Source organism: Saimiri boliviensis, chromosome 5 (genome assembly GCF_048565385.1).
Source record: "Saimiri boliviensis isolate mSaiBol1 chromosome 5, mSaiBol1.pri, whole genome shotgun sequence".
NCBI classification, from domain to species: domain Eukaryota; kingdom Metazoa; phylum Chordata; class Mammalia; order Primates; family Cebidae; genus Saimiri; species Saimiri boliviensis.
This window is the reverse complement of record NC_133453.1, coordinates 50,310,823-50,325,267: the sequence shown is the minus strand read 5'-3', so window position 1 is coordinate 50,325,267 and position 14,445 is coordinate 50,310,823. Positions and strand designations below refer to the sequence as shown.

General features: G+C 38.0%; 1 protein-coding gene and 1 non-coding gene across 10 annotated transcripts in view; both read right to left on the bottom strand.

Moving 5' to 3' along the window:
• Positions 1-14,445, bottom strand: part of HIBCH (3-hydroxyisobutyryl-CoA hydrolase) — a 225,523-nt gene that overhangs the window by 84,440 nt on the left and 126,638 nt on the right. For all 9 annotated transcript variants that reach the window (XR_012517677.1, XR_012517674.1, XR_012517672.1 and 6 more), the window contains 4 exons: positions 11,315-11,455; positions 9,346-9,430; positions 5,406-5,486; positions 2,531-2,583 (listed from right to left, as the gene is read on the bottom strand). Coding sequence is in view for 3 of the 9 variants with exons in the window: in XM_074399356.1 (XP_074255457.1) it covers positions 2,531-2,583; positions 5,406-5,486; positions 9,346-9,430; positions 11,315-11,455 (360 nt within the window). In the remaining 6 variants the exon portion in view is untranslated. The remainder of the gene's footprint in view (positions 1-2,530; positions 2,584-5,405; positions 5,487-9,345; positions 9,431-11,314; positions 11,456-14,445) is intronic.
• Positions 12,748-12,849, bottom strand: LOC120364385 (U6 spliceosomal RNA). The gene has a single exon (XR_005579647.1). It is a non-coding gene; the product is annotated as a U6 spliceosomal RNA (small nuclear RNA).

Genomic DNA, 14,445 nt, shown 5'->3' with positions numbered 1-14,445 from the left:
TACCTCAAAACATTCATTTTCATCACTTTATAGTTTTTTAATGCTTTGTGAGTTTCCCAAGTTTGTCCTCCACAGATACTTCACTATCCGTAACATTAAATTCACCTCTTTCTAGTATATTGCCTTTAAAAATGGAATGTCAGTTTTGCTACCATATATTAGTTCCCAGTCATCCTCCCTGTTATCTGCTTCCCTTTTCATCTTGTAGCCCTTTCATCTGCGTTTGCTCTCTCCTTATGGGATTTCTTTCCTGATTTAACGGAGCCACATTTATTTTTACATGCTGTTCAGCATGCCCACTGTTTTTGTCTTCATTTTTTCCTGGTTCCTTTCACATTGATAAGGCACCTCTTCCTTCAGTCCTTCAGATTCTTTCCCTTCTTCTTCTTCTGCAGTATTTTTTTCAGAGAGCTTTCATTTTCCCCATGTTAAAGCACAACCAACCCAGGCTGAGTTTCTGCCAAGCAGAGAGGTACAGATCGCCCTTGCTAGTAGAATCCCTTCCCAAAATGATGTGCAAGATCTAAGCAATTCCCAGTGCTTATATTGAGTGATTCTACTAGAACAAAGAGGGGACTTCCTCTATTCCAAATAACTAAACTCCCTGAAACATTGAACAGGTGGAATTTTTGATATTCTACCCTTTGGCCTTATACTACCTACCTACCTATGCCCTACCTACCTGGGCCCTACCTACCTATATCCTACCTACTGTTGCGGCTCAGGACATGCTACCCCAAACTACAGCCACTTGAAGGCCGTTGCGACTTGGCCTCTCCTTTCTGTGGGACAGCCAGCGGTAAAGAAATTCTCTAAGCTACATCTTCTGAAAGTATGTCTTTTTTTGAGACAGAGTTTCACTCTGTTGTCCATGCTCGAGTGCAGTGGCATGATCTCAGCTCGCTACAACCTCCCCGTCTCAGGTTCAAGCAATTCTTGTGCCTCAGCCTCCCGAGTAGCTGGGACTACTGGTGGGCATCACCACACCCAGCTAATTTTTGTATTTTTAGTAGAAATAGGGTTTCGCCATGTTGCCCAGGCTGGTCTCAAACTCCTGGCCTCAAGCGATTCACCCACCTCAGCCTTCCAAAGTGCTAGGATGACAGACATGAACCATCACACCCGGCCTTGAAAGTTATTAAACCCTCATGTGACAAGGGTCCCACCCTATACCTGGAGGAAAGGAATGTTACACAGAGAGGCCAAGAAGAATCTCAACAAACAAGCCTAAGTTCCCCCATTTATTACTATTGGATAATACCCTTTTTGTCCAATCATACTTCTATATGACTGACTGTCCACTGTTCACCGAACTTACACACAAAAATAGTTTTTCCCTGATCTGTGGGACTTCGGGTCTTCATTTCTGAGGGCTCCTATGTAATGTATTAAATAAATTTGTTAAGCTTCTCTATTGTTAATCTGCTTTTTGTTATATGGGTAATGGCCATGACCTCTGCAATTGGTGAGGAAAAGACATTACTTTTTCTCTCCTCCACTACCTTTCTAGGCTCAGTTCAATTCACCATCTTCTCCATGCAGACCTTTCCTGCCATGAAGACTCATTCTGACCCCTCTCCTCTTTAACGCTAATCTTTGTCAGTGCCATACAATGTGTACCACTTGTTTTGTAATTATTTCTCTAACTCCAGGTCAAGTTAATCAACGTCAGTTACACTTTAGACTTCTCTGTAAAGAATATTTGTCAACTGACAGAAATGCAGTTACAGAGAACTTCATAAAGAATCCAAACACTTCCACTAAGGTTTAATTTTGCACAACAGGTACAATTTAGGCAACCAAATCTCTAATACTGAGTTTAAAAAAAAAAAAAAACTCAGCATTCCATTTTCTCATCTGAAGCTCTTGGAAGCAATCAGTTTATTTGTAAGTAGAAAAAAGGCTCTATATATTAAAAGATAAAAACATAATCAGTTTCCATTGCTTAAAAAAACTTGCTAATTCAAAAAGTTAAAATGGCATGTAACATATATGTTATATTTATACAGAGAGAGTTTTTTGTTTGTTTATTTTTTGAGTCAGTCTCACTCCGTCACCCAGGCTGGAGTACAGTGATGTGATCTCAGTTCACTGCAAGCTCCACCTCCTGGGTTCAGACAATTCTCATGTCAGCCTCCAGAGTAGCTGGGATTACAGATATGTGCCACCATGCTAATTTTTGTATTTTTAGTACAGACAGGGTTTCGCCATAGAGGCCACGCTGGTCTCAAACTCCTGACATCAAGTGATTTGTCTGCCTCAGCCTCTCAAAGTGCTGAGATTACAAGCATGAGGCACCATGCCTGGCCATATAACATAATTAAGAACATAAAATATTCTTTTAGGTTGGGACAGTTTAAAAGTACTATAAGCAAATGTTATATCCCAAATCTGTCAGGACCCAAAATCCACCAAATTCTGTTTCAATGAGATCTATTATATTACATTCATCACCTCATTTCTGCTTATTATTAACTTATTTTTAATACAACTCACTCATATTAATGATCAGAGTAAAAAGTCTACTTACCCCACCCATTGTAATTCCATGAAGAAGTGCAACATAAGGTTTCTGGCAAGAAGCTGAAAGAAAGAGAGCTGCAATTTTAGTTACAGTGTTTAAAATACTTCCCTTTTTCTAAAAAAAATCACATTATATATACTATAAAGATTTTCTCTAGGAAATTTTAGCAAGAAACACCAAAGAAAACTAAATGGTTTGTAAAATACATATTTTTAAATGTCAATCCAATACAATCCTGATTATCTATTCATTATCATTTAACAACATAACCTTCCATTTTAAACAAAAGCCAGGGCCCAGTGTGGTGGCTCACACCTGTAATCTCAGCTCTTTGGGAGGCCAAGGTAGAAGGATTGCTTAAGGCCAGCAGTATGAGACCACCCTGGACAAAAAAGCAACATCTCATCTCTTAAAAAAAAAAAAAGCCAGGTGTGGTGGCAGGCATCTGTAGCCCCAGCTTCTCAGGAGGTTAAGGTGGGAAGAATACTTTATCACTTAAGCATTGGAGGTTGAGAATGCAGTGAGCTGCAATCATGCCACTGCACTCCAGCCTGGGCAACAGAGCAAGACCCTATCTTTCAAACATAAAAAAGGATTTCTGCCAAGATGGCCAAATAGAAACAGCTCCAGAGCACAGTTCCCAGTGAGAACAACACAGAAGGCAAGCAATCTCTGCATTGTCAACCAAGGTACCAGGTTCATTTCAATGCGACTGGCTGGACAGTGGGTGTAGCCCAAGTAGGGCAGAACGAGGCAGGGCAGGGCGCTGTCCCATCTGGGAAGTGAAACTGGACGGAGGATCAGGGACTCTTCCCCTCTGGTACTCCAGTTCAGATACTGCGCTTCTCCCATGGCCTTTGCAACCCACAGACAAGGAGATCCCAGCCGGACTGAAAAGCACTGCAAGTTACTGGCACAGATCGGAGCAGCAGCTGCAGCGGGCACTGTGGGTCACTGGCACAGATCTGGGCAGACATTTTGACTAGCACTGAGAGCGACTGCCGGATGGAACTTCCTGCTCCCCAGAAAAAAGGGGACCTGAAAGCAGGGAGACACATGATATGGCTTGGTGGGTCCCACCCCAACAAAGACCAGCAAACTAAAGCCCTCTCACTTGAGAGTTTCGCAGCCAGTACATCAATTCAACGTTGACCTGGGATGATCAAGCTCGATGGGGGAAGGGCATCTGCCATAGCTGATCTTACCTGTGTAAACAAAAGCCAGAGGAAGCTTACACAGCAGTTGGACTGAGCCCGTGGCAGCCCAGTAGCGCCTCTGCAAGCAGACGAGAGACAGACTGCCTCCTCAAATGACTCCCTGATCCCTGCATAACCAAAAAGATGACACATACGGAAGAGCTCTGGCTGATGACTGGTGGGTATCCTTCTGGGATGAAGCTACCAGAAGAAAGATTAGGCAGCAACACTTGCTGTTCCGAAGCCCCCAGGGGTGATTCCCAGGCAAGCAAGGTATGGAGTGGACCTCCAGCAGTCCTACAGCAGGGGGGCCTATTAGAAGGAAAACCAAAAAACAAAAAGAAATAGTTTCAACATTAAGAGAAAGGACGTCCACTCAGAGACCTCATCTGAAAGTCAGCAACTTCAAAGATCAAAGGTAGATAAATCCACGAAGATGGGAAGAAACCAGCCCAAAAAGAATGAAATCATCAAAGACCAGAATGTCTCTCCTCCTCCAAGGGATCACAACTCCTCACCAGCAAGGGAACAAAACAGGATGGAGACTTGAATTTGAAGAACTGACAGAAACAGACTTCAGAAGATGGATAATAACAAACTTCTCTGAGCTAAAGGAACATGTTCTAATCCAATGCAAAGAAACTAAAAATCTTGAAAAAAAGTTAAACAACATGCTAACTAGAATAACGAGCATAGAGAATAACAAATGACTTGATGGAGCTGAAAAACACAGCACGAGAACTTCACGAAGCATACACAAGTTTCAATAGCTGAATTCATCAAGCAGAAGAAAGGATATCAGAGACGGAAGATCAACTCAATGAAATAAAACGAGAAGGGAAGATTAGAGAATAAAGAGTCAAAATAAATGAACAAAGTCACCAAGAAATATGGGATTATGTGAAAAGACCTAATCTACGCTTGATCGGTATACCTGAATGTGATGGGGAGAATGAATCCAAGCTAAATAACACTCTTCAGGATATTATCCAGGAAAACTTCTCCAGCCTAACAAGGCAGGCCAAAATCCAAATCCAAAAAATATGGAGACCACCACAAAGATATTCCTCAAAAAGAGCAACCCCCAAGGCACATAATTGTCAGATTCACCAGGGTTGAAATGAAGGAAAAAATGCTAAGGGCAGCCAGAGAGAAAGGTCAGGTTACCCACAAAGCAAAGCCCATCAGACTCACAGCAGATCTCTCAGTAGAAACCCTACAAACCAGAAGAGAGTGGGGGCCAATATTCAACATCCTTAAAGAAAAGAACTTTCAACCCAGAATTTCATATCCAGCAAAACTAAGATTCATAAGCGAAGGAGAAATCAAATCCTTTAAGAACAAGCAATTGCTGAGAGATTTCATCACCACCTGGCCTGCCTTACAAGAGTTCCTGAAAGCAGCACTAAACATAGAAAAGAACAACCAGTACCAGCCACTACAAAAACATACCAAATGGTAAAGAGCATCGACACAATGAAGAAACTGCATCAACTAATATTAAAGTTCATTAAACTATTTTGACTGAAATAAGCACTCAAAATAGTTTAATCATCTTTATTTATGCCTGGCACATGATATTAAAAGTTTAAGTAAGAATGTCTATTGAATACATTTTTGACAAAGTATACTGTCCACCTCATTTCTTGATTCCATTTCCAAAGCTCTGAGCAGCAAACACATACCAATAGCATTGTTCAGCATATATTCGTCTCTGAAGAAAACTGAGGCTATCTTCTGGTTTGCATTTTCAGCTTCTGAGATCGCTAGGAAGGAAAGATTACAAATCAAAAAAATGATTTAATAGCCAGCACTGTCAACTAGATTAAAAGTATTATGATAATTAAATACTGGGGGAAAGGGAGTATTCTAAAATGACTTGTTAAAATTTTGTAATATGCCATAGACATATTACAGTAACACATCCATAGTCCAAAGTCAAAGCTTCAAGGGAAAAATTCCTATTCTTGTTTTCCATTGCTTCTTACAAAATGTTAGATTAGAAATTATAGGCTGGGCATGGTGGCTAAAGTCCTGTAATCCCAGCACTTTGAGAAACCAGGTGGGAGGATTCCTTGAGGCCAGGAGTCTGAAACCAACCTGTACAACATGGTGAGACCCTGTCTCTACAAAAAATTTTTAATTAGCTGGTATGGTGCCACGTGCCTGTCATCCCAGCTGCTCAGGAGGCTGAGGTGGGAGGATCACTTGAGTCCAGGATACCGAGGCTACAGTGAGCCATGAATCACATGACTGTACTCTGGCCTGAACAGAGGAGTGAAACTTCTCTTTAAAAAATAATAATACAATTGCAACAAACTGCATTTTCTTTTAGTTATTTTCCCTAGAACCTAAATTAACATTTGCTAGACATACATTTCCTTTGGTAATATATCTTAATACAAAATGTATTATACATGTGTGTATAGTACTACAATGTGTTGCATGTCCTTACGTATTTATTTCTGCCACATTCATTTCCCACATAAACATTTTTTTAGCATATATTAAGTACCAAGTACTGTTTTAGGTGTTGCAGATTATGAGACAGCAATATAAGATGACTGTCCTGGAGTTCAGACTCATAAGAGACTACTAAAACATATTCTTTGTCCTATAAGGATGGGGTGCTGTGGTAATGGGAGTAGATGTGTAATTAATTCAAAGTAGGCTTCCTGTAAGAGGTAACCCTAAGCCAGGTTTGAAAAGGTAAACCCTAAGCCACATTTGAAAAGATAGGTAAGGATTTCCTAGAAAATAACAGGAAGAAAAATTATGAGTAGGGGAAGTAGTACCCTACAAAGGCTCAACGTCAAGAAATAATAGTAAAATCAAGAATCAAACAGTTTTAAAAGACAAAAGGAAAAAGGTGAGGCTAGACAGGCAAATAACATACTGACATTTTTATTAATATCAATAGAAATGTAACTTCTCAAAGACATCGCTACAGCATACTACTGCCTGGCTTAAAAAACAAATGCTCAGTAAACATCTACTGAATAGTGAACACTATCAAATGGTTTCACTTCTATTGCAATCTTCTATTACCCAGAGTTCACATCTCCTACCATATTCCTCCTCCAGTCAATTTCAAGACTGCTATCAAAGTTTTCGCTTTTATATACTACAAGCTCATATGCCTTTCCTGTCTTTAAGTCTATGAATATTATCTATTAAAACACAAACTAAACATTTCATAGATATGTTTCCTCTTTTATGGGAAAGACATACTTTTTTTTAGTCTACAAATTTTTTTTTAGTCTACAAATTTTTACACTAACTCTAGAATTCTCTTTTTTGTTTGCTTTGAGATAGAATATCACTCTGTTGCCCAGGCTAGAGCAGAGTGGCACATTCTTGGCTCACTACAACCTCCATCTCCCGGGTTCAAGTTATTCTCCTGCCTCAGCCTCCCATGTAGTTGGGGGTACAGGTGTGCACCAACACGCCTGGCTAATTTTTGTATTTTTACTAGAGACTGGGTTCACCATGTTGGCCAGCCTGGTCTCCCAATCTCAGATGATCTGCCTGCCTGGGCCTCCTACCCTGGAATTCTGATATCTCTTCCTTCAAAATGTTCCATATTTTGACTTCTTTTCCTGGTTTTTATAAGAAAGATCTGACATCTACTTTTGTCATTCTGAGGTTTCACTGATATATACCTAAACAAATAAAAAAAAGACTGTTGTATTTGTCTACTGTCCTTTATTCAGATCTTATCACTGCTTACCAATTCTAAAAGGAAAGGAATATAAATTTTATTGCCTTTGGAATGAGGCTCTTTTATCTCAAAAATCTTTTCAAATTTCCTTCTAATTTTTTCTGATACACTTTTTATTCTAACCAATTAGTTCCATATAAATTAAATGTTCTTCATAATCATTTTTTGAAAATTTTCTGAGTGTCCACTTATTGTCTTGAACTATGATCTTTTAAGAACTAAATTTCCCAGACTTGAATCCATTGCTTTGTATGTGCAAACTACAATAATTCTAGAATTTGTAGCTGTTATTTCCAAACATCAATATAAAATCAGGCCTATATACAGAAATAGCTCCATCGGAAGAAGTTAATAAACTCATTACATAAAGCTCTGCCTATCTGTAAACTGACAAGATCACAGGCCACAAGAAAGGCTAATTCAAGGTCGAAAGCAGTATTTTAAAAATATGCATGTTGTTGGGAGACCGAGGCGGGCAGATCGCCTGAGGTCGGGAGTTTGAGACCAGCCTGGCCAAGATGGTGAAACCCTGTCTCTACTAAAAATACAAAAATTAGCTGGGCATGCTGGTGGGCACCTGTAATCCCAGCTACTCGGGAAGGTGAAGCTGGAGAATTGTTTGAACCCAGGAGGCAGAGGTTGCAGTGAGCCAAGATCATGCCATTGCACTCTAGCCTAGGCAACAAGATCAAAGCTCTGTCTCCAAAAAAAAAAAAAAAAAAAAAAATCCATGTCGTAAACAAAACAATAGATTCAAAAACAAGTCAGTTTACAGATCAGTTTAAGCCACGCATCCCCAAACTGCGGCCCCCTGAGGCCATTTATCCGGCCCTCCACAGCACTTCGGGAAGGGGCAACTCTTTCACTGGTGGTCAGTGAGAGGAGCACAGTATGTGGTGGCCCTCCAACGGTCTGAGGGACAGTGAACTGGTCCCCTGTGTAAAAAGTTTGGGTACACCTGGTTTAAGCAATCAAAAGTTTCCATTAAAGTGAAATTTTAAAATTCAGTTAAATTTAATAAGCATTTGAAATTATGTCCTCAATCCAGCTTTTTTCCTGTTCCTAATATAATGATTTACATAAACATAAGTTTGGTGAACAAGCCCAAAGATTGTTTTCTTAATACAAGACAAACAAACAAATATATGAAATTTAAACACAAGGAAACAAACCATACCCGAACCCTACCAATTCCATAAGGAACGAAATACAAATGTAAAGTTTCAGTATATTGTATATATAATATGGACAATTAAAGTGGTAATGATATACACATGACACGGATCCTGAGAACAAACGTCTCCTCTTTTGTCTTTAACATTTAAAAATGTGTAGACAGACTGACCTGAACAATTATGAAAAATAAGGAGAGCTTCTCTTATTTATTTCGGCATGTTTAAACACATGTAAAAACATATTTACAATGTAACAGGATAAATACATACATAGAAGACGCTTGTTTTGGGATCATGAATAGTGGGAAGCACAGAAAAAGTTATGGAAACATGTGAGAGCACGTCATATTTGGAGAATGCCAAGCCACTCAACATGGCCAGATTGTCAGGTCTGATGACTAACAGAACTGCTTAATATAAGCTCTTCTAAAATATAAAGTGGACCCATATACCATAACTGGACATTTTGTTTGTGATGATTCAGAGAGACAACATATTTAAATTTCAAAAGGGTATCTGTGTAGTGAGAAAAAAAATAATCAGCTATGCTCATTTGCTAATACTAACCACAAAAAGTCTTAAAATTCATTTTTTTCTAAGAATGTATTAACTTTATAACAAAAAATTCTAAAAAGTAAAGCAAATTACAAATTATTACAAAAATTTAACAATACTTGATCAGTTCTAGTGGGGCAAAAGGGCATTCAGTTGAAACAGAAAAATTTTTACCTCTGATATCACCCCCAGCACAGAAAGCCTTTTCTCCAGCTCCCTTTATAATAATCAGGAAAGTTTCAGGATCTTGTTCCCACTTCTATTCAAATGTAAAAAAAAAAGATGGTATAAGCACATTATAAACACAAACTCATTAAAGTTATATGCATATGCATATATACATACAATCATATATTCATATACATATGTGACAATACATATTCTTCTATAAGATATCCAGAAGAACGAATCTCATCCCATTCTTCATTGAATGAACTTCATTTGCTTTTCTCAGATAAAGTAGAGGCTACTTCAAAAAGGCTGCTAGATGAGTACACTGTGTGATCCAAATTTCAAGACAGCACCTGAAATCTTTGCCGTAACTTTGATAGCAAGATGAACAAATATGGGCTTAATAATAGTAAGTTATATAAACATAAATTTGGAGAACAAATCAACCCCAAGACTGCTGATAAATACGGCAATAACCTTTCTACTGTGCTGATATAGGGCTCTCTGTCCTCCTCACAAATGTATAAGTAACAGAATGAAACCACTTATGATATTGATTAAAATATGCAACTGATTTCGGTTTGGTAAAGACAGCTAATAAATAAATAGCATGAAAGAATCAAGAGCCAATGAAAATGTGAAAGTCTAGAACAATGGACAAAAAGAAAAATTAGTTAAGAAAACTTAACAGGGGTTCTGTCAATCTATAGATCTAAGTTTGAATATCCCTTATAGGAAATGCTTGGGACCAAGTGTTTCAGACTATTTTACATTTTAGAATATTTGCATACACATTATGAGATATCTTGGGGATTGGACCCGAGTCTAAACACAAAATTCCTTTATGTTTCATATACACCTTATACATATAGCCTGAAGGTAATTAATTTTCCCTTAGGGATGCTGAATAAACATTGTGTTGTGCACTTGCGTTTGACTGCAAGTCATCAAGAGGGAGGTATGGAATTTTCCACTTGTGGAGTCATGTCGATGCTTAAAGAGTTTTTTAATTTTGTAGTGTTTTGAATAAGGATGTTCAACCTCTACTAGAGAATAAATATGTAACGCACAAGGAAGATGTAGCTGAACAGATGTGGTTGTCCAAAAGGTTCATGCAATATTGGACTACACTAATTACATTAATAGAGAAGTTTTCTAACATGAACATTTCTAATTTCTTCCACTCTGGTCCAACTCTAATTTGCAACAGTTGGTTTATTTCTATATATCATATTTTTGACATATTATAAAGGTATCTCAAACAGAAACATAAGAATGGAAGACAGATTTATCAAATGAGAATTAAGGAATTGGTAACCAGGGGAAAACTAGTATTTGTTCAACATCTACATAGCAGAATGTATTAGGTACTTACATAGTCTATTCACTTAATGTTTACATATCATCATAGCCATTTCAGAGCTGAGGAGAGTGAGGTACAAAGCTTAACTTTCCCAGCCTACACAGATAATCAATAGAAATCCAAGTTTCAAACCAGACAGTCTGACTTTAAGTCCTGTTTTTCTACTATCCCATGCTGTTCACATAGAAAAGTTTATGGACTTCTGTGAGAAAAAGCAAAAGAAGCAGTTTAAAAGCAGCTGTCTTCAACTGAAAAGGCCGTCATGTGGAAGCAAATTAGATTTGTACTCATGTTCTCAGAGGCAGAGCCAGTATCACTGGTTTAAAGGTCAGAGAAATACAGAGTGCCAGAACACAAAAAGAAACTTGCAAACAAATCAGTGCTACATAAAAGTCAAAGAATCTGTCTCAGGAGGCATCGAACTCCCTATCACCAGTGATGTTCAAGAATAACCCCATAGGGGAAACACTGATGCCTCAAGAATCAGTGGGGCTTAGCTAAACACATATCCCAGGGAAACGTGATTCTATAAGAGAAAATACCAGAAATGTCCCATTACGATATTCTTCTAAAAAAAATCCATATAATTGCTATAAGAAAATTACAAACCTTTAGCTGTGGATAAATCTGCTGAACCATATTAAGAGTCAATGCATTTAGCGACTTTGGTCTGTTTAGTGTTATGACTCCTGCACAACCTTTTTTTTCCAATAGTACCTCTTCTGTGGCATCTGTGTGCTTGGACATTCTCTGTATAAACAAAGAATAACTTTATGACAAAATTTCTTACGTTTTTATCACAAACCAATATCAAAACATACATATCAAATGCAAATGTTACATATTAATGATAACCAAAGGAATGAGTAACTAGGTACTTCTGACAAATTTCTAAAGTCATTTAGATTACATAGATGAGCAATTCCAAAGCAAATCATGTAATTCCAAAGCTCAACTTTCGAAACTTGTCTAAAGCTTCTAAAGTTATTTAGATTACATAGATGAGCAATTCCAAAGCACACACCTCCTAAATTTTTAAATTTTTACTTCAGAGCTAATTGAATAAACTGACTTATCATAGAGCCCAGTCTGGAATTTCTTAGACACTGAAATACTCTTAAATCTTTTAATTTACTACTGTATATCAAACTCTATGTTACATGCTGAGAAAGCAAAGAAGAAGAAAGGGCAAATAAGTCTGACTATAATAGCTATGGTCAACTTGAAAATAAAGGTGATATTTGAGTGGGGCTTGATGTATCCCAAGAAAAAGGCGAGGCAAGAATTCCAGGCGGAGGAAACAGCACATGCTAAGCCATAAGCAATGACTATTTGGAAATGTTAAGATGTTAAAACATTTGTGGAACAAAGACTGCATTGAGGAAATGAGTGATGTGAGGACAGGCAGAGTAAGTAGTTTGCAGCCAGATGATGACAGACTTAATAATTGTGAAGAAGTTGCCTGCACACTGACTTAAGGCCTTACACAATATAACTTAATCACCAGGTCTCACTACTCATGTATTTTGCAGTATTAACTAATAAAACACCTGTGAGGAACACAGTTTTAACTATATAGTGGTTTCCCAGGACTCTGCTATATCCAACCATTAGGACTCATAACACCACCATTCTTTTCTAAGTTCTGGGATACATGTGCTGAATGTGCAGGTTTGTTACATAGGTATACATGTCCCATGGTGGTTTGCTACATCAATCAACCCGTCATCTAAGTTTTAGGCCCTGCATGCATTAGGTATTTGTCCTAATGTTCTCCCTCCCCTATCCCCCTCCCCCCAACAGGCCCCAAAACGTGATATTCCCCTCCCTGTGTCCATGCATTTTCACTGTTCAAACTCCTACTTAACAGAGAGAACATGCAGTGTTTGGTTTTCTGTTCCTGTGTTAATTTGCTGAGAATGATGGCTTCCAGCTTCATCCATGTCCCTGCAAAGAACATGAACTCAGTCTTTTTTATGGCTGCATAGTATTCCATGGTGTATATGTGCCACATTTTCTTTTTTTTTTTTTTTTTTTTTTTTTAAAATATGGAACGCTTCACGAATTTGCGTGTCATCCTTGCGCAGGGGCCATGCTAATCTTCTCTGTATCGTTCCAATTTTAGTATATGTGCATTAAGCAACATGTTTATATATTGTTTAAGTTCTTTATGAAGTCAAGTTGCATATTTAATATTGGAGTTCAGTTTTGTTAAAATTATCAGACAAAAATAAAAATCATTTATATTCACTTAAAGTTACAGGAACAGTTATTCAACAACAAAGTTGTGTCTTTTCAATTTCATTTGAATTTCTGAGATTTTCTAATGAAAAATTCAAATCAAAACTTTAGCAGTAGTAATATATATTTTGTAATCATATTGACAATGATCAAAAAGTCTGATACATTCTTATGTTGAATATAAGTAAACAAATGTACTGTGAAAGGATAAACTATTACAGAACCTGAGAAAAACAGTCTGACGACACTTTTTTTTACAAATAGATATACGTGGTTTTTATTTTTCTAAATGCTAGGAAATACTGTTTGTTTTTTTTTTTTAACTTTTAGGTTCAGTGGTACATGCACAGGTTATATAAATTCATGTTATGGGGGTTTGTTGTACAGAATGTCATACAAGCCTAGTACCCAATAGTTATTTTTTTCTGATCCTCTCCCTACTCCCACCCTCCACCCTCAACTAGGCCCCAGTGCCTATTGCTTTCCTCTTTTTGTCCATGTGTTCACATCATTTAGCTCCCACTTACAAGTGCGAACATGCTGAACATGCGGCATTTGGTTTTCTGTTTCTGCATTAGTTTGCTAAAGATGATGGCCTGGAGGAACCTCCACATACCTTAAAAGAACAGGATCTTGTCCCTTTTTATGGCTGCATAGTATTCCATGGTGTGTTTGTGTATCACATTTTCTTTATCCAATCTGCCACTGATGGGCATGTAGGTGATTCCATTGTCTTTGCTATTATGAATAGCACTGCAGTGAACATATGTGTGCATGTGTCTTTATGATGTTATGATTTATATTCATTTAGATATACATCCAGAAATGAAATTGCTGGGTCAACTGATAGTTTTGTTTTTAACTCTTTGAGGAAATCACCACACTTATTTCCACAACGGTGGAACTAATTTACATTCCCTTCAACATTATTTTCTCAACAACCTCACCAGCATCTGTTATTTTATTTATTTATTTATTTTTTGAGACGAAGTCTTGCTCTGCCGCCCAGGATGGAGTGCAGTGGCACAATCTCAGCTCACTGCAACCTCCACCTCTCAGGTTTAAGCAATTCTCCTGCCTCAGCCTCCTAAGCAGCTGGCTCTACAGGTACAAGTCCAGCTAACTTTTTTTTTGCATTTTTAGTAGGGACATGTTTCGCCATATTGGCCAGGCTAGTCCTGAACTTCTGACCTCGTAATCCACCCTCCTTGGCCTCCCAAAGTGCTGGGATTTTATAGGCATGAGCCACTGTGCCCGGCTAGTACTAAGGAAGCCCAATCCTGCTTAGCTTACGAGATCAGGTGAGATCAGGCATGTTCAGGGTGGTATGGCCATATACTACATCTGCTATTTTTTTTTTTTAATAATAGTCATTCTGACTGGTGTGAGATGGTATTTCATCATGGTTTTTTTGTTTTGTATTTCTCTAACAATCAGTGATACTGAGTTTTTTTTTTTCATATGTTGGTTGGCCACATGTGTATCTTCTTCTGAAAAGT